At 42.7% G+C, this 20,604-nt stretch overlaps 1 protein-coding gene across 11 annotated transcripts in view; it reads right to left on the reverse strand.

The window, feature by feature from the left end:
* Positions 1-20,604, reverse strand: part of LOC102294047 (microtubule-associated protein 4) — a 163,263-nt gene that overhangs the window by 36,198 nt on the left and 106,461 nt on the right. For all 11 annotated transcript variants that reach the window (XM_042214063.1, XM_042214069.1, XM_042214065.1 and 8 more), the window contains one exon: positions 16,725-18,197. In XM_042214063.1, the coding sequence (XP_042069997.1) occupies positions 16,725-18,197 (1,473 nt within the window). The remainder of the gene's footprint in view (positions 1-16,724; positions 18,198-20,604) is intronic.

Below are 20,604 nucleotides of genomic sequence, written 5' to 3' on the forward strand. Positions count from 1 at the left end.
GTGTTCTGCCTCCTTGCACAACTCTTACGTTTGTCCCCTCAGGCCATATAGAGGACTAGAAGCCTGGTAACCAGTGGCAACCTAAAATCATATAGCTACTCCAGCAGGTGTTTAGACATCAAACGTTGGAAGTTCTCCGTGTTGTAGCAGTATCTGATGATTACAGACATTAACAGAGGCTGGTCCGCTGTGGATGTACCAGGAAATTAAAAGCTGGATAAAAAGTGATGAAACTTTTCTGTAGAAATAGGTTTCGAAGCAACAGAAACCCCACAGAGAGAAAGGTGGTACAAAGTATCACTGAATATATCTGTTTTTCCACGTTTAATAATAATAATAATAATAATAATAATAATAATAATGGATTGGATTTATATAGCGCTTTTCAAGGCACCCAAAGCGCTTTACAATACCACTATTCATTCCCTCTCACATTCACACACTGGTGGAGGCAGCTACAGTTGTAGCCACAGCTGCCCTGGGGCAGACTGACAGAAGCCAGGCTGCCATATCGCGCCATCGGCCCCTCTGGCCAACACCAGTAGGCAAGTAGGGTAAAGTGTCTTGCCCAGGGACACAACGACCAGGACAGAGAGCCCAGGGATCGAACCGGCGACCTTCCGGTTACAGATGCGATTCCCAACCCCCTGAGCCACGGTCGCCCTAACACCTGTCCAGTCACATATGATGTCTTCAGTCAGCTAAAGCAACCATGCAATATCTTCTTTTGGTATAAGACTCGCATATTATGCATCAGCACGTTTTCCCTCCTAATGCCGACACTTCAGCTGGAAGCTCTTCTTGTCATTTTAATGCAACGTCTCCCCTTTAGTGTCATTGGCTGAACCATGGAGTTACTCTTTAAGGAGTGATTACAAAAAAGACACAGGTAGCATGGTGGATGATAGATACACTGTATTGCCTGTTCCAATCACGCCCATGGCCACAGGTATAAAACCAAGCACCTACATATGCAGACTGCTTCTACCAACATTTGTGAATGAATGGGCAGCTCTCAGTGAATTCAAGCCTGGTACCTTTATAGGATACCAGGTGTGCAACAAGTCCAGTCATGAAATTTCCTCACTAGGAAATATTCCACAGTCAAGTGTTAGTTGCATTATAACAGAGTGGAAGTGACTGGGAACAACAGCCACTCTGCCACGAAGCAGTAGGCCAGATAAAAATCCCAGACTGGGGTCAGCAGATGCTGAGGTGCACAGTGCTCCCCAACCGGTCGCAGCAGATGGCCCCGCCCCTCCCTGAGACCGGTTTTCCCTTCCGACTGTCGCCAAAGGTCTTGCTCATAGGGGGTCATGTGATTGTTGGGGTTGCCTCTGTATGAATTATTGTAGGGTCTACCTTACAATATAAAGCACCTTGAGGCGACTTGCTGTGATTTGGCGCTTTGTAAATAACATTGAACTGAAAAGTCGCCGACATCGCCTCTGGATGGGAATGGACTGTCACTCAAGTTAATTTGCATTTGAATCAGATGAGCTAACACTTTTGACAATATAGTTTACTTCCAAGCAAAAAGCCTTGTTTTTTTTACATATGGCTTTTTATGCAAGTTAGTCATGAGCTGTTGTGTGAAATTAGCAGGATTCAAGTCACCTGAATATGCCAGGAATTTTCTGTAAGCTAATTCCCCTCTGACAGACTGCAATACAAAGATGGAATGATGATGACAGATAATGAGGAAGAGGAGAATAATGTCAGCAGGGCGTCGGTGAAGACGGTGATGATGCAAGGAGACAGTCTTTAGTCCAGTTTATTTATAGCTCAATCGCATTTCCTTCCCAGCCCATCACAACAGCCAGACTCTCACTAAACATCTATTGTTTCCTCGGTAGCCCTTCTTCACATTAGTCACCAAAGCAACTGACTCTTGTTTCTATAGCAACTGGCTTCTTCATCAGCCTGCTGGCTCCAGCCAAGCGGGGGGTTGGGGCAGAAATGGTTTGGGGGAGTGTTTGGTAGTGATGGTGGTGAGCCAGGGGCTGATGGAGGGAGGATGACGGCAGTGAAAGACAGTGCGTCTGCACGAGGAGGGGGACGTTATTAATATTCTAGAAACCACGGGGAAGGAACTCCACTCCACTAATCTTCTGTGCCTGTTGCTGCAGGTTAAACAGATCAGTCAGTGTCTTGGTATTAATCACAGGCATCAGGCAAAATCCCACTGCTCTGAAAACATGGGAATATGTCCTTTGTTTCGCTGTTTAAGGGGATTATAGTCGTTTCTTCTTCTTCTCAGAACTGTGACCGACAGTGTGAAGACTTATTTGTGACACTGGGTAAAATCTGAATCGAGCCACCCCTCATTCCTTTAAATCTCACATCCAAAGGAGCCAAACCTTTTGTAATTTTTAAAGTGTAATAGTCCTCCAGACTTTTTAAAGCTCTTTCAAAGTGTTTATTTGGACATTTGATGAATTTTCACTCATTTCAGTTCAGTGCTTTTACCTGATCAGTTTCAGAGCAATTGGTTCCAGTTTGTTCCAATTTAATCAGCTGACTCTAAAGTAGTACAAACGAGATCTATTAGCCAAAAAGATAACATATCAGGATGTGTGCAGGCCTAAAAAAACTACAGCAGATTAACAGTATCAACAAAATCCATGGATGCATCCATCTACTGTTCACTGAAGTCAGAAATGGTCTGGAGTGGCTGTCAGGAAGCCATTCTTAAAGACAGGGAACAGAAAGAAAAGGCTGAGATGTGCCAAATTATACAAGAGCTGCACTGAAAATCTGAAAGGTGGAGCTGCTAGCCTACCTGAAAATGCCACAGATGCCACTCTAATCAAGGATCTCTGGTGTGGGACGCTCACTCGTCCTATGCCAAAGCCAGAAAAGATCAAAGCTATTTTGGTGGAAACAGGGTGTAAATGATCCCCGGCAGACCCGCCCACACGTACATGCTTTGCTGCATACTTCTTTTATTATTACCCTGTTGATTTTACACAGTCAGCTGCAGCTTTGCAGCTCACAGCCACACACTCCAACGACAACAACAATTCGGGAGCTGGCTCATTCTTTACGCTGGCGAGGCGTGATTACGGATGCCGCTCAGGTGCGTCCGCCTCCCCTGCAGCGGCACCGCAGACCACGCCCTGCAGACCACGCCCTGCAGACCACGCCCCGCCACACTATGTTGGTTTTAATGCGCTGACTGATCACTGTAAGTACACATCATCTCCTGAACTGTCCATAATAAGTAATAATACTTGTGCACAGCTGGATTAGTATGAGCTACAGGACAGTGCTGTATGAAGTTTGTTCAATGCCTAAATGAGGTGTTTTTGTTTTTGAAGGACTGTGACATAGACGTCCATGAAAAATCTATTCTGTCTCAAATGAAAGACAATACCAGTAGTGTACAAGCTCAGTCCTAATCATTACTCCATGTTTCACTACTCCCAATAATAAAAATGATACTAAACTATTGGTGGTAAAGATGCTGATATAACAGCAACGCTTTGATTAATGAAAGCTGTCAAAGGGTTTCTGTATTAAAATTAGCCCATCGTGTTACACCAGGCTGTAAGCTTCAGGTAACTGTTCAAAGCTTGTCTCAATACTTAATGATCTAAAAAAGGTCAATTTTGAAAATGTCCCTAAACAGCACATAAGAGACAGCGCGTTTCATTCCTATTTATTAAGTACCAACATAACCAGCGGCCCTGCAACTCATGAAGCAGCTCTAAGTGTCTGATCTACAGGGAGTGCAGAATTATTAGGCAAGTTGTATTTTTGAGGAATAATTTTATTATTGAACAACAACCATGTTCTCAATGAACCCAAAAAACTCATTAATATCAAAGCTGAATGTTTTTGGAAGTAGTTTTTAGTTTGTTTTTAGTTTTAGCTATTTTAGGGGGATATCTGTGTGTGCAGGTGACTATTACTGTGCATAATTATTAGGCAACTTAACAAAAAACAAATATATACCCATTTCAATTATTTATTTTTACCAGTGAAACCAATATAACATCTCCACATTCACAAATATACATTTCTGACATTCAAAAACAAAACAAAAACAAATCAGCGACCAATATAGCCACCTTTCTTTGCAAGGACACTCAAAAGCCTGCCATCCATGGATTCTGTCAGTGTTTTGATCTGTTCACCATCAACATTGCGTGCAGCAGCAACCACAGCCTCCCAGACACTGTTCAGAGAGGTGTACTGTTTCCCTCCTTGTAAATCTCACATTTGATGATGGACCACAGGTTCTCAATGGGGTTCAGATCAGGTGAACAAGGAGGCCATGTCATTAGTTTTTCTTCTTTTATACCCTTTCTTGCCAGCCACGCTGTGGAGTACTTGGACGCGTGTGATGGAGCATTGTCCTGCATGAAAATCATGTTTTTCTTGAAGGATGCAGACTTCTTCCTGTACCACTGCTTGAAGGTGTCTTCCAGAAACTGGCAGTAGGACTGGGAGTTGAGCTTGACTCCATCCTCAACCCGAAAAGGCCCCACAAGCTCATCTTTGATGATACCAGCCCAAACCAGTACTCCACCTCCACCTTGCTGGCGTCTGAGTGGGACTGGAGCTCTCTGCCCTTTACCAATCCAGCCACGGGCCCATCCATCTGGCCCATCAAGACTCACTCTCATTTCATCAGTCCATAAAACCTTAGAAAAACCAGTCTTGAGATATTTCTTGGCCCAGTCTTGACGTTTCAGCTTGTGTGTCTTGTTCAGTGGTGGTCGTCTTTCAGCCTTTCTTACCTTGGCCATGTCTCTGAGTATTGCACACCTTGTGCTTTTGGGCACTCCAGTGATGTTGCAGCTCTGAAATATGGCCAAACTGGTGGCAAGTGGCATCTTGGCAGCTGCACGCTTGACTTTTCTCAGTTCATGGGCAGTTATTTTGCGCCTTGGTTTTTCCACACGCTTCTTGCGACCCTGTTGACTATTTTGAATGAAACGCTTGATTGTTCGATGATCACGCTTCAGAAGCTTTGCAATTTTGAGACTGCTGCATCCCTCTGCAAGATATCTCACTATTTTTGACTTTTCTGAGCCTGTCAAGTCCTTCTTTTGACCCATTTTGCCAAAGGAAAGGACGTTGCCTAATAATTATGCACACCTGATATAGGGTGTTGATGTCATTAGACCACACCCCTTCTCATTACAGAGATGCACATCACCTAATATGCTTAATTGGTAGTAGGCTTTCGAGCCTATACAGCTTGGAGTAAGACACCATGCATGAAGAGGATGATGTGGACAAAATACTCATTTGCCTAATAATTCTGCACTCCCTGTAAAGTTGTCATTCATAATGCAGAATCTGAATCCGACGCCCTCGGCTGTTTCAGCCACATCCAGTAACTCCCTCTGGCTTTCTCAGATATGTATATTCATATATGCTTTAAACACACAAGACGTCCTAAGACATCTACAGCACACCCAACGGCAGTTTTCTGCTCCTCCTGCCTACACGGACTCAGAGGCGATGCAGCTCTTCAGCCTAGATGGACAGCGGTGCAGATTTTAACCAAACTCAATGCAGATCCACGACGCTGAGAGACTGAACACATCCACAGAACACACAGTGACAGGAAAATGTCACATTCAAATTTGTTATTATTAATAAGGAGTGCCACGTCTGTCACGTTATCCTCGATTTACTCATGAAGCCAGTTTTCAAAATCTGCTGAAAACCGATGAATCTCCGGCATTCGTGGCATTTAAATGATGTGAGGCTGCAGCAAATGTACGGCCAGAATGTGGATTTCTAGAAAGCTGGAGGTTGGATCAAAACCCAAGTTTGAGTATCTTTACCACCAACATCCTATCAGTGCTGTTTTTGGTTTTTTATACACTTCAGAAATTACAGATAATTCTTAATGAATCACGAGGACGTCCAACAGTGAATTAACTCCTTACTACATCACTGCTGGAGTTTGTTGGTCATTAATAAACATCCTCTCTTTGATAAACGTGCCTAAAGATATTATCTGCTGGATGTTACGAGCTTTTATTCATATACACCACATATCAAAGTTTTTAGCACGGGGATATTCATCCTTTAAATCAAGTGGAACGAGCATTCTGTGGAAATGTGTGGAAACTGTGCCCAGAGTCACAACACCAGTAAAACAATGTTTTTCTGTCATCCACACAGGAAAAAACAGTCAATTTAATAAAAAGCGAGCTGCTATTTACCAAACTACCAAAGTGTAATTTATCTAAAACGCTGTCATACTTGGAAAAACTATGACTACAGCAAAGGTTTGATTTTCACAGATACATGTAATCTGCTTTAAAGGGCACTGGATTCCTAGATAGCATGATATCATAAGAAGTTTGGCACATTTGGAAGCTATGATACAAATTAAATAGAAAGAAAACTGACTGGATGTGGATTTGCTCGATTTGCTAGCCTGCTGTTTCTGTTGTTTGGTGTCATTAGTCAAAACCAGCCTGACTTTAACCTCAGCCCTCCAGTCTGGATTAGTTTGTGTCAGAGTCAGACACTAATCAGGCAGTCACAAGTGAAAAAGGCAACAGCTACTTTAGCATCACGCTCTTTCAGGCTGTAGGAAGATTATCCTCGTACCTTTGACTGTCACAGGTAACTGTCAGAGCTGAAAGACTTCAACATCTCAGTGTGATGCCAGGAACTTTGCACATGCAGAATGTGTGCATCTTGATGCTCTCAACCAAACTGATTTTTGATCCCATTGTGGGAGAAAAGCTGCCCCGTTTACTTCTTCTGCATAGCTAGGATACAGAAAAAGGTTCTGACTGTTTCTGAGCTTTTACAGTTCACATCAAGCACTGTGTTGTGTTTTCTGTTTGTTTGTTCCACAGACAAACGTTGTAAAATGTTCTCTGGTGACCTGAGGCTCTTGTTGGTAATTCGGTAAAATGGCAGCAAAAAGGAGACCTTGTCCAATAAAGCTACGGAACAATTCAACAGGCAATGTCATCATTTTGTCCTTGTAACTGACAAAAACCATACCATCAAAACGTCTCTTGTCAGTGTTGGTTTTTGTTGAGTGCTTTGACTACAACAATACCTGATCCTCAACCTTTATGGCAACTGCCCGATCAGTTCTTATGCTTCCTGTTGTCCCTCCCCCAGAGCCAGTGTCTCTGTCTGTCTATGTCTACCTTTCTGCCAATGAAACCTTTAAAAAACGATGACTTTCATTGACATCTTACATGCCCTCCATTTAAAATCCAGTTTTAAGAAGTAACTCAAGATTAGCAAACGTCTGTGTGACCATTTCAAGGAGAGGAAATCAAGATGAAGTGAAATACTGAAGTATCAAATTAGCATGATGCTTCGTTACGACTTAACGAGTCTTCAACTTAAGCTTGTATCCATTTATTTTTCACATTTCTATTTAACGAAGTTTAAACAAAGTTGCAAGTTGTATTAAACGATCTGGACTATTTTACCTGTTGCTGGATGAAGATGAAGGACGTGCACAGTGCCACTTCCTCACCCGTCTCAGTGTAAGAGTTATCTTATAAAGGCAGGAGAAGCTACAGGAATGTTGCATCTTTTCAATCAAAGGATCTTGTTTTAATAAGTAGGGTGATCTTGACTGAAGGTTAAAGGTTAGCCTCCAGAACAGCTTCAGTGTTGGTGCTGAATGCTCTTTGCCTGATATCTGACAGGATTTTTAGGGTTCTTTGTACTTGACTTTGCTCCGTCTGTTAGGGACGGCCCGGAGAGAAACATATCCCACCTGGATCAAAAGGGAAACGTGCAGCGGTCCAAGCAGACTCACTGGGCTGTGAAGCAAAGGAGTCCAAACACAAACAGCAGTCTTAGCTATAGTGACAGCACCTGTCAATATAAACGGTTGCTCCTTTTTCCTGCTAACAAGTGTTGGTACCATACATAGCACTGACTGGCTTATTGTTTCTTGTCCTGTCTACTCGCTGGATTCATTGCATGTCAAATATGAAAGCCCTCGTTATTGTGTTTAAAATGTTAGATGAACGGACAAATTCAGGAAAAGGTCTTTCTAAGAAGCATTTTTTCCCAGAAGTGCCGTATGCAGTGGTGCCGCTCCATCCTTACAAATAATGGATTTCTCTGGATCTGAAATATTTGCCTGTCATTTAGACCTTTAAATTTATCCCCACAGTTTCTACTTTTTTTAACAAGGTAAGTAGACTTTTTGCTTAAGGAGCCAAAAAAGACAAAACGGATTATTTGCTTATTTGCTACAAATCCATGGAATTTCATGAAATATGATGTTACACTAGGGTCAGTTTATCGTCTGCCTTTTGCTGGAAATGGGCGACACCACACAGGGGCTCAGTCTACATATCTGCCCATTTACCTGTTTATATACATGCTGTTTATTTGCCTTTCTTTCTAGGACATCTCCTTTTCTGCATCCATAAATGTATTCCTGACAAAACCTCGTGTATTTCTTTACCTATTTGCTTCCCTGTCGATCTTTTTCCTTGCCTCTGTCCATGTCCTGTCTTTCTGGACCATGCTCTGTCTTACATCTGTCAGTCTCCTGTCATTTTCTTTTCTCGTAGTCTCTCTGAATTCTGTCTGCCTGCCAGGAGAATCTTAGGCTTTCAGATGCTTTTGCTTAAACATTTATTTTACATTCATCTGCATTCAGCAGCTGTTGAGCACACACAGAACTCTCATGTGGTTCAGTGCGACTTTTAGAAAGAGAGGACCTGAGTTTATAGACACTCGTGGACTAACATCCCAACGTTCTACATTAAACTCATTTGTCCTCACCTGCAAAGCTGAATGAACTGGACACCAACATATAACACACTGTCCTATACAGGCCTGCCTTTTTAAAGAAAACTTTTCTGCCACCTAAGCATGAAGTGGCTCTATTACCCTGGAAATCAGGTCAACTTTTTTAAAGCAGAAAACTTTTGGAAGTGAGCAAAAGACATTAATTATATGTTCTATATAGTTCAAGGTTATTCTGTCAGGCCAAAGCAAAAACTCCAGATTACATTTCACAACCCTCTGAAATAATTACAACTTCTGAAACAAAGGTGCCTCTTATCTGAAGGGATAATTATAACAGTGAGTAATGGAGCATTGACAGGCTGAAGGTAATGGAACACAGGCTTGACAGCTGGCTCCCTCCATGTGGAGGTTCAGCACCATGGACAGAGGCCAAGATCTGCTCAGTAACTTTAAAGAATTTGAACCGATTTAATTTTAGCGTCACTGGAAAGTCAGACGTTCCTGTCAACTTTTCTCTCGTGTCTCTTGACAGACGCATACACTCATACATCCAAATTCCAAATCCAATGTCATACTATGGAAGATACCACAGATGAAAACAATAACAATGAAAAAGGATTTGCTAAATTAACAACATTGACCTTTTTGGTAACATGAACAAGAAATATTTTAAAATGTTCAGTGGGCCATGAAATTAAATGACTATACAATCATAAAAGGGAGTTTTTCCTTCCCACTGTTGCCAAAGTGCTGCTCATATGATTGTTGGGTTTTTCTCATTATGTATTATTGTAGGATCTACCTTACAATATAAAGCACGTTGAGGCGACTGTTGTTGTGATTTGACGCTGTATAAAAAAAATGAATTGAATTCTGGGATGGATAAATCTCTGTGCAGCGAAGCAAGTAATCTTGTACCGAATTTTTCAGACCATAAGGTTCATTAAGTGAAACAAAACAGTCAGATAAGTCAAACTTTATTCAACTCATTCTTCTTGCTTCCTCCACTTTCCTACCATTGATTCATTAATGTTGAATTCTCTGGCAGCGGCTCTGTTCCCACGTTGTTGCAGTATATTAATGACTAACCTCGTATTGTGGATGGATTATCTCAGTTGTTCTCCTGACTGAAGTTTGGTCCGTTTACAGCATCCTGCGATTGCACCATCGGGAACCCTCACATTAGTGAGTGAAAAAAGTTAATGTTCATCCTCCAGCTTCACTGTTTATATTATGCTAACATAGCTGTGTTGCTAGTGATCACGTAACACATCATTATATACCAGCTAGCCCAACTTCAGTAACCCTACAAACGTCACTGCTGTTTAGTTTCCTGTCTTCATTTATGCTGGAAGTGACAGCAGAGCTGTACGTTTGAATGCTTCAGAAATCTCAGTCAGAACATGCTACATCATGTTTAGGTGGAAACTAGCGAGCTAACTTCCTGCTAACTTCTAACTCTGTTAAATGTAATAAATCCTGTTTTCATGGATGCCTGGAAGTTAAACTTAATTGTTACACCTGGTAAAGCAGCAACACTGATCATTTTATTAGAGATGAAAGAATTTAGACAGTTTTTAACTCTCAGTGATGCTGCAGTGATCGTTTGACTTTGGGACCTGAAGACGACGGAGTTTAGGACCCAGATTACTCTGTGAGGCTCCTGACTGTGGCAGCCGTAATGCTCCGACCATCCATCAAGCGGTGCGGCTTCATAGCTACCAAAGTCGTACTAAAACATTGTTGACAGATTTCTGATTTTTACACATAAAATCGGTTCGAGGTCAGTAAGCACAACCAGAATTCATACATAAGTATTATAAGACGCACTGTTGATTGTTGAGAAAATTAAAGGATTTTAAGTGTGCCTTATAATGCGGAAAATATGGTAATCATTACATATGAAATACAAAAAAGGTTGGATGGACTGTATGGATGCATCTATTATTTGTGACTGAAATGTTAAATGATGCCTATTTTATTGCATTAAAATGTAATCTATTTTTATTCATGGATCAGCATTTGGGTCTCAGACTGAACTCTAACCAAATCAACATTAATCTGGTTTTCTTGCTAAACTGTTTACTTTCACTAAGTGCATTTGCAAGTTCCCTAAAATGTGGCATTACAGTGAGCCCAGGACTTCGTTACCAGCATGTTGTATTTGTTCCCTCACCAGTGTGTTTTTGTACTTAAATTGCAAAATGAATTTTAATTGGAAAGTATCATTCATGTCTGACTTTGTCAAAAAAATAGTAAAAATCTAGTTGAGTCACAGAAACAAGAATAGTAGATGTGCAGTCTTTTTAAAAAGCCAATATCAAATTGTATTAAATCTGAAGCACAGCCCACACTAGTGGCCTGAAGCCATCTCTGCATGGGGTTTAAATCTGTTCTTTGTGACTCTGTTGATGAACCAACCTGGAAGTGACTTGCTTTTTTGTCTTAGTGTTTGCTGTCGACTCCTACAGTGGGGCCAACGAGGCAAATCCTAACACTTCCCCCAAAACTGTCAAAAGACATTAGCTCACCCTGGTCTGTAGGGCCATACTCTACGAATGTCCCTTCTGGGTTACCATCTAACAGCCTGCGCTCTAATGAAACAGAGCTAAACAACAGTGAAAAGCACTATGTGGTAAAAATAGACTGCTGATACAGTACAGTTACGCCTGCCCGTCTGCCTTTTGAGGATTAGTGTTGTCTTTAAATAGCTTGATGAGTCATTTGTGTACTGTACATGTCTATGCTGGGAGACAGAGCCACAGCAGTGGTATGTTTGTGCTCTTTATCCCAGAAGGCACCTGTGTTTTCAGTCTGTCTGAGAGAGTATGGGTGGGAGAGGAGGGAAGGTGTTGTTGTGATGTGGCCTGAATGTCCCTCCCAGTTATTTTGGCCTGCTTCGACTTTTTCTAGGTAAGCTTGGAGGTGGTGGAGAAACAAAATTGAAAAGAGGAATCTGAAACTAGGTCCTAAGCTTTGGCTCCTCTTACATCGCCGAGAAACTGAAGTGACCCCTTTCAGAAGGTTATACGAGCCCAGAATGTCTTTTTGACTCTTGGAAAGCTGGCTATACTTGGCTAACCGGGTTTATGTGAGTTAGTGGCACAGCTAGTCAATACATTAAATTCTTAAAAGATATAAAAATAATTTTAACAGAAATACACTGAGGTCACAGTACACCGTACCCCGGTACCTCCTCTTCCTTCTTATTCTTTTCCTGTTTCTGTCCCTGCTCTGCTCTTGATTTCATCCAAAATCAGGTTCTTATCCGACTCCACATGCTCTACTCTGTAATCCTACAACATCTTTCTCCTCGTTCTTTATTGTGCTCCACATGCCTTCGTATCTTTGTTATAAGACTTAAATACCACTCTTGGTGACAAAGATCCACCCCTGGAAACACACAAAGGATCTCATTACAAAAAGAGGGAAGACATAGCCAGCTGCACTCAATCTTTGCCTTTGTGTGCACACTGGAAACAACACATCCATAGCGTTGGTTAGTTAGTTCACTTTGTTAAAGACATACAAGGGTCCACAGCAAGAGAACATTTACACAAAGGCACAGATTTAAAAACAAACTGGTTTTCAGAGGTCAAGACAAAACGTAAAATAGTCCTTTCAAAGGCCTTGAACAACATAATAGATGGGCCGATAGTTATCCCTGCTGCTTATTTGGTCAGCTTTGTCTTTTATGTTGGGTGCTAACATAACTGATAGAATTGAGCAAATTCCAAATGTTCAGCAGATGTCTGATCCATCCCACGTGGCCTTTTGTCTTTAATGTTCTATTTGCGTCATAAATTTCTTCAGAAGAAACTGTAACATCTTCCTTATTATCAGTTTCACCCTGTTTAAAGCTGGGACGCCGGCACAGACATACAGATCGCAGAGATGTTTCTGCCACATTCGAGTCATTTCCTCCGAACCACTAACACCATCAATATTAGCTGGTGGATGTTGTAACATCACTCATTCTTTTGATTACTTTCTAGAAATCATTGACGAACTTGTTCACCATTGTTTGCCAGGGATTGAGATCTCACAGTGTCGTCATTCCTTTTAAAACATATACTTAAATTATCATTTGTGCTTTTCTCATATTTAAACAGAGGAACATATTTATGCCTCCCTGACTCCGCCCTAGCTTTAAAGACCTTCTGGCCTCAGCATGAAGCTCTCATTCCAACCTGGTTCAGCACATTTCAGTCTTACACAAGTAAGGACTCCACAATATTTTCATATAAAGAACAAAACTCAGCCCCATGTTGGGGTTTATACAGCTGACATCATTACATGCACCAGGATGTAGCTCAACCTTACCCAGCCAGTCTACTTTTCCATGCAATAAGCTGGAAGGGCAACATTGCCTAAATTTAGAGATGACGGCACATGCTCAGTAAAAACTGATATACTTATAGACTCTACAGAGTCATGGCCTCAGCTGTGCAGGTACAGTGATGTTGTGTGCCATGCCTCACTGCTATGAGTGTAGCTATTATCAGGCAAAAGCACTTTACTAGAGCTACTGTTTGATACATCCACATTCATATCACCCACAGCAAAAACACATATAGAGGCACTGGCCTGAATAAAAGACATGACAACCTGTTACGATAGTCAACCTCATTCAGGGGACACTCGTGAAGAAAATCTCACTGGACTGGGCTGCTGCGTTTAGCGGTTTCTGGGGCTTACTTTTTCCTTTCCTCACAGCCAAGCTCCTCGCAGGGAACAAAGGTTGGGCATGCCAGCCCTGTTCCTCTGGCTGAGGAGGTGGTGCTATAGGCTCCTGTACATCTTCCTCCTCATGAAACTCCTTCAGCTCTCTGGATTTTACCAGGCAATGTGTGAAGCTCCTTGACTGCCATAATCCGACGAGCCATAGCGACCACTGCCGGCTCCAAGTCTTCGCTAATGCTTCGCTGTGCTTCTAAGGCCTCATGCATGCTCCAGACTCAACCACCACTACATACTGCTGAGTAAATCGGAGGCGTCCATGTTGCCAAATCCAGGAGGTAACAACTTGAACAATTTCATCCAAGAAGTGCAACACAAATTGGAATACTTTCTCCACACTCATTAAGCCCTTTAAGGCAGTCCTTAATGTTGTTTGTGTCCTGTTGGGAACCCTGGTGTTTGACAGTGTACTGGAGTTGTGCACACCTCAAACAAACAGCCACACGGACTCTTCAGTCCAATGACATGAAACATTTTTCATGGGTTATAACACGATTTCATCTTGTGATTTTGATTACAATAAAGTACAAAAACTCATCACCTGCTCTCACCTTCCCATCGGCTGTTTTTGGAAATAAAAAGCTGACTTTATTCATGTATGTGCAATAACTCAAGCACGCACGCCACACCCGCAGCCCTATCTGCCAATGCATGCACAGGGATTCATGCAAGCTTAATCTGATGCTGGACATTTAATGCTGTTACTTGTCTTGCATTTCAGCAGTGCATGCTGGTTACAAGCTTTCAAAACAACAACACAAATATATGGATATCTAGCATCGGGAATACCAAGCAAATATCACACACAGACACAACTAATGAAACAAAACACAAACAGAACGCAATAAGCACTCACAATGTTTCAATGTGTGTGTGGTGTGTGTGTGTGTGGTGTGTGTGTGTGTGGTGGGAAGGCATTGATCAAAGCAGCTTAATAGCTAGGTTCAACACTGTACTGTTCCTGTTGCGAGCTGAAGGCTACTTCAGTCCTCATTACAGCCTCCGACAGGAGGCAGAGACAGGAAAGGAAGGACAAGGAAATGAATCCTCTGCAACTCTGAATCTCCATAAATCACAGCAGCACACAAAGAACACTTTAGCTCGTCTCAGAAAGCAGAAACCTGCACACACAAACACAGAGCCACATGCACTTATGCCTAAATTTAGATATACACTTTAATGGGAGACAAACACACATGGAGGCTGCATGCACACACCCACACACAAAAGCAGCAGCGTCAGTGCATTTTATTTCAACTCCTCATCTGGCTGCTGTAAAAACAAGCCTGCCCCAGTGGGCTGGAAACTCTTTCCCTATTAAAGTTACACTTTTTCTAAAATCCAGGTACGTTAAAACAAGTCACTTCCTGGCTGCCACAAGCAGGACTAATGCCCAGGCAACTCAAGTCACATGTTACTGAGTGACACTGCTACAAATACAGTATTTTATTAAAAATGTGAACTTGACAGAAAACTGGCCAAAAGCTTTGATCTGTTGAGTTTCAGAGCTCAAACTAATCTATACCCGGCCTTCTGCCTAAAAACATGCAGATCATGCTGCAAGGTAGCAGCAGTCCAGATCTTGAAAGGGGGCAAATTTACACGAACCAAGGGTTTCTATTTTTATGATTTGCAGAACTTTTTGACCATATGCTTGAAGCTCAGTGCCAACTATATCCTAAATATCTGCGGGACACCACAGCTTCTAATGCTGCCCACTAATTATCGCCATATATCTGCACCCTCATCGCATTTTTTCCTGCCCCAAGGCTTTTGACCATAGATAAAGGTTGGCAATAAGAGGATGGAGTAACCCCCGCTTTTGCACCTTGCACATCCTGACCTAATGATGCCAAGAGGACAGTTCATAAGCTGCCAAAACACTCTCCATTTTAACAGCCTAATTAGCAAACTCCAAGAACAAGCCTGACTTCAAGCTGAGAATGAGAAGGTGGTTTTTATTTAACTGCAGCACACTGGTGACACCTCAATTATGGTTGAAGCAACAGCCGTTAACGAATCTGATGCACCCAAATGTGTGCTTCAACAACACCGCACAAAACAACAACAGAGAGACAAAACCACAGGAGGACTTAGAACAGGACTTACCTATGATGGAGAACCCGCCGAGGCAACAATCATCACAGAACATGGAAAATAAAATCAACAAAATTAACAATTACAGTTTGGCCTTTTGGAACCGTTATACTTCATGGAGACGGGGTAAGAATTGTTATTGCGTAACACCTTTAGTGAAAAAACAGGACACCTGCTTTTATTTTCCAACAAAGACAGGCAGCTACAGTAGTGAGGAAAACAGAGTTAACTGGATGCAGGGAAAAGAAGACAGCGTGACACCATAACCCCTGGATGCAAAGGAAAGGGATAATGATCACAGGGTTAACAGAGACCTGGACAGAAGAGAAAATTACAGGTTTCGTTTTGATTTGGTGAAGATACCTACTGGTGCTGCTAGGAAGGAAGACTGTGAATGGTTAGTAGTGTCACACCTGTCAACAGCAACACTGTTAGTCACGAGAACATCTCAGCAGTGCATCATTGGGAACAGGATACTACAGATAAAAGGGATGTTTCAGTTTCTTTTAAGTAGTTCTGTATAAGGTGCTGATTCGTACTCAGTGCATTATATTCAGCTTCCTCCCAGTTAAGAGATGCAAAGCGTATACGTACTGTAGGTGTTTAAAACATCAAAGATGAGGCCCCGCTAAATGAGCAACTCTGTCTTCTGCAAGGTAACAGTGCTGTCTTTGTCAAAGTACTTATAGCTGTTAAGATAGAGAGGTGATGGCTTCAGGAAACTTGTGTCTGGTAGTAGTGTTGAGTCCTGAAAATACTCTAAATATAGCTTACAGTTACACTGACCGTTTGGCTTCGAGTACTGATTAATACCTTATACGATCCCACTGCAATGAAACCCAAACATCCCTTTAGAGTCAAGGCAATCCACAGCCCTGTTGGTCAACACTTCAATCCATGCGTTAGTCACTCAAAAACAGCCAGCAAGCCTCAGCCAAGTCTTTAGACAAATGTATCCATGCAAGAAAACAGAACGAATGGGTGTAATGATTGACATAACCCCTGATGAATATAATACACCCAAGCAATCAGTTCTGCTCAAGATCTATCGGACGTCAGTTTCAAATATGGGAAGTACCCAAGCCGGATTGCAACATGCATGGCAACCATTTGTCTACATGTTTTAGTTACTTTATGTATTTCTACGTTGTCCAGGGGTGACTACAACCAACCTTCAACGAGAGGAACATCTTGATTGGCCACAGCTGGTTCTTCCATGGGATCAGCAAAGCTGGGAAAGAAGGGCTTAGCTGCAGGATTAAGACCAGATCCTGGAACTGCCAGAGGGGGGACCGATGGAGGGGAAGAGGGGCTGGTGACAGGCGATGCCATTGGAGAGAACCTTTTAGCTTCTGGGGAGGTTGGACTCTTAACAGAGGATGAAGAAGATGAAGAGCGTGGTTTCTTGGATTGTTTTGGGGATGATTTGCCTTCTTTGAGCTCTCTGGCTTGGAATTCCTGTGCCGTAGTTTTTGGGGAACGGAGAGGTGCTGGGCTTGGGGTGTCGAAGTTTAGACCTAAGGGTAAAGGACGAGCTAGCACACCCATGTCAGCAAAATTAAATAAATCGCTGTTGCTGCTCATATTTGAGCTGTTCAGAACCCATGAAGCATCAGACGGCGAGAGAGGTGGTGCTGAGGCTAACACCTCACCTTCAGGGGAACAATTTGGGCTTGGCTGGGTGGCAGGGCTGAAGGCTGAGGTGTCTGCCTCAGGCGTAGCTTGCTCACAACATTCCTGGAGAGAACTGCTGTTGTCAAACATGCCGCTGTCTACCAGATTACCAACTGCTGCTTCATTCTCTGGAGAAAAAGGTGGCGAAATAGCCTCTTTGCTGTTGCCCAGACTTGCATTTTCGGTTTCCATCAAGAGATCAAATGGGTCACAACATGGAGGGGCCACAGGGAAGGAACCGAGTGATTTGCCATTGGTGGTAGAGGGCATAGTAAACGGAGCTGCTGTGGCTTTCAGCTCACTGTTCAGGACCAGTGGGCTAATGGGAGCCGCTCCTGGGGAGAAAAGATCCTGAGACAGAGGGGAAGATACCAAGCCTTCATCTGGGTAGACCTCCTTTTTCCAGGGGCTCTGGCTTGAATCTTCATCTGCCAAGTAGGCCTCAAGGTTGTCCAGAGTTGAACTCCCAAGATCCATCATGTCCTCCTCTGTAATGTTAGAGGTCACAGCAGATGAAGGAACAAATGGTTCTGCCACTCCCCACTCCTCTGGAAGCTTCTTCCTGCTCTTCCCCTTCTTCCCTCGGCCTCCACTCTTCCCAAGTTGCTCCTCCCAACCACCCTCTGCTTTATCCCTCCTTGGGCCAATCCTATGATAGAACTCCTCTGTTGGTCGGGTGCTTTCTCCCAGTGCTTGCATCTCAGGGTGGCCCTTGCTCTCCAGTTGTTCGTAGGATCCCTCATCTTTCTGTCGTCTTTTCTTCTTCTTCTTTTGTTTTCGGTCTGATCCATCCCTGTCCCTTTCGTCGCCTCCAGCATAGGCAGCGCTCTCACGGCTAGGCCAACTGTCAGGTGGGTCCTCAGGGCTGGCTGCAAGATGGCTGGCATGTCGAGCAATCACTGTGGTGACACTTGGAGTAAAAGGGAGGTCTGTCGACAGGCAGCCAGCCTGGTCTGGCCAGCCTAAGGCACCTTGTTGTGGGTGAAGAGGGCATAGTTTAAGGTAGGTAAAGATAGATATGTGCATATTAACTTTTTTCCCTTAGTCTAAAACAAACAATACAGAGAAAGCCCAAAAAGTTGATTCAGGGTTGGTTTGAATCGGGGGTCAAGGAGGCCATTTACGTGAAAAAGCAAAGACCATCTCTGAATCGAGGAGTATGAGGTACTCATGGCCATTGATCAGTGGTCTTTGATCAATGGTTATGACAAAATTCATACTAATGATCACGAAGCTGACCTCACAGCCCATTGTTCATTCAGTGGTGCTAGTTTGTACTGTTCATAAATGTAGTGGAAATCTGGATTCAGCTGAAGAAGAAGTGAACTGGATGAAACGTTTTTCCCACGGAAAACGTCCAGATGAACAGAATCAACTTTTTGGGATTTCCTTACCTGGATGATTGAGCATGCACCAAAACGGACAGAGAAATATCACACAGAGGCAAATAAATCACAAGAAGACTGGGATACTGATTACACAAACAGCGTAACATTTTAGAGCCTCATTTCTGTTGCCCTTTAGTGAAGAAAGAGTGTGCATGTTCTCATATTCTTTAAGAGGATCTACTTACTTACAGTGGTCATATTGGCAATATTATGTTTCAAATAATAAGCTCAGCTTATTTGGAAGTAATCAAAAAATAAAAAGGTTTCAGACTAGTCCGAATGCTCAGTTTCACACAGTTGTTTCTTTATAATGTCAGTGATTGGAAATAGTCTTTATACGGTCATGGCAGACACACATATCAGCACACAGGCTCCGCCCAGCAGCTGGTTAAAGTTTGTGCTTGTGAGGGGCAGGCAACCAGAATAAAGTTGGATTTAAAGGAGAGGAGGGGAATTAAACAGTCAAACTTGTTTCAGACAATGGTTGAAATGTGGAGCTGCACAGAGGCGTAGTGAAGGATTAATGAAGAGTCTAAGAATCAGCTACAAATGGAAATAATACAACTTTAACACAGAGCGGATAAAGTAATCCAAACCAAGCCGTGATAGTCTGAAGATTTCTTCTAATGTAATACTGACTGAGCAAATGGATAGTGACAATTAAACATACACACACACATTTAAACATACACACACACACTTATATGCAGTATATGAGCAACTTAAAGGATGGAGACAATAGGCTAATTTTGGGCGACTGACTCAGAGCAGCCTTGAGGACTAGTACAGTGTGTACACTCACAATTAAGCTAGTAGCAAACGACATAGCTTTGTGCAGGCACATGAGAGTGTGTGCATGTAAGTATGTAGTACCTAGAGTGAAGTGCCCAACATGCACACAATGATAGACACAGAAAGACGTGGAAAAAATTTCAAGACGAATGCTTAATGGTCCCACAGAAAGGAGGTCAAACACAGGTCACTTTACTGTAACTAAAGCAGACTCCATTAGTTTTGTGCCACAGTTTAACATTGCTTCAGTAATAGAGGGCATTTATAATGGATGGCAGTAGTCAACCTGATTTCAGTCTAGAAGGGAGACGGTAAAGATAGGATGGTGAATGCAAGATACAGGAGTGCTAACAAGAGCAGCGGGGACATCGTCTGCTGAGAGGAGGGGTGGCCCAGTTTGTTTCTAGATCTCAGGTATATACATAAAGGTACACAGCTGAAGAAGAACAGCTAAAGTGGAGCAGCTGTCAGGACCCACACAGCAGCTCTCTGGAGGGCCATTTTTCATATTAACGAACACATGACACAACTGTGCTCTGTATGTATCAGGGGAAGCAGAAACATCAAATGAAAGTACTGCAGTGTTTGTGCTGCAAAGGCTCGTTATTCTGGATGTTTTCTAAAGGACTACAGATGGAGTTTGTTACTGTGATTGTCATGTAAAGTTGTCACAGTGGGATAATGTTACAAAAACTGTAAATGTTCCTGACCTGCAGTACCAACATGCACATATCGGCCACAACATTTAAAACACTTAATGTGAAGCGAACAACATTGCTTATCTCAGTGTAAACTTCCAGGGCTGAAACGCCAACGCGGAACTGCCAGAAACCACAATTTGTCCAACGGCCACTTTAGGCTGGCTCCAAAATGCTCATGATGTCAGACTTCAGCTATGAAATGAGCATGATTGGTACAAAAGTGGCAGCCGTGACTCAAACAGCTCATCGAGTAATTTAAAGGTCAGTGGTTTGATCCCCACCTCCTCCAGGACGCATGTCCACATGTCTTTTGACAAGATGCTGAACTAAACGACCCTGATGCATCCGTCAGGGTCGTGTGTGTGTGTGCAATAGCTTGCAAGAACTTTAAGTCAAAGAGTCAAAATGACTGTGTGTGAATATGGCCTGTATTAAAAAAGATGACAAGATGGCGCCGAGTATGGCAGCCTCGTCGCGAGCTCCCCCAAGCAACAGCT

This window comes from Haplochromis burtoni, unplaced genomic scaffold, assembly GCF_018398535.1.
Source record: "Haplochromis burtoni strain Fernald_Lab_line unplaced genomic scaffold, NCSU_Asbu1 Contig_513, whole genome shotgun sequence".
In the NCBI taxonomy this organism is placed as follows: Eukaryota; Metazoa; Chordata; class Actinopteri; order Cichliformes; family Cichlidae; genus Haplochromis; species Haplochromis burtoni.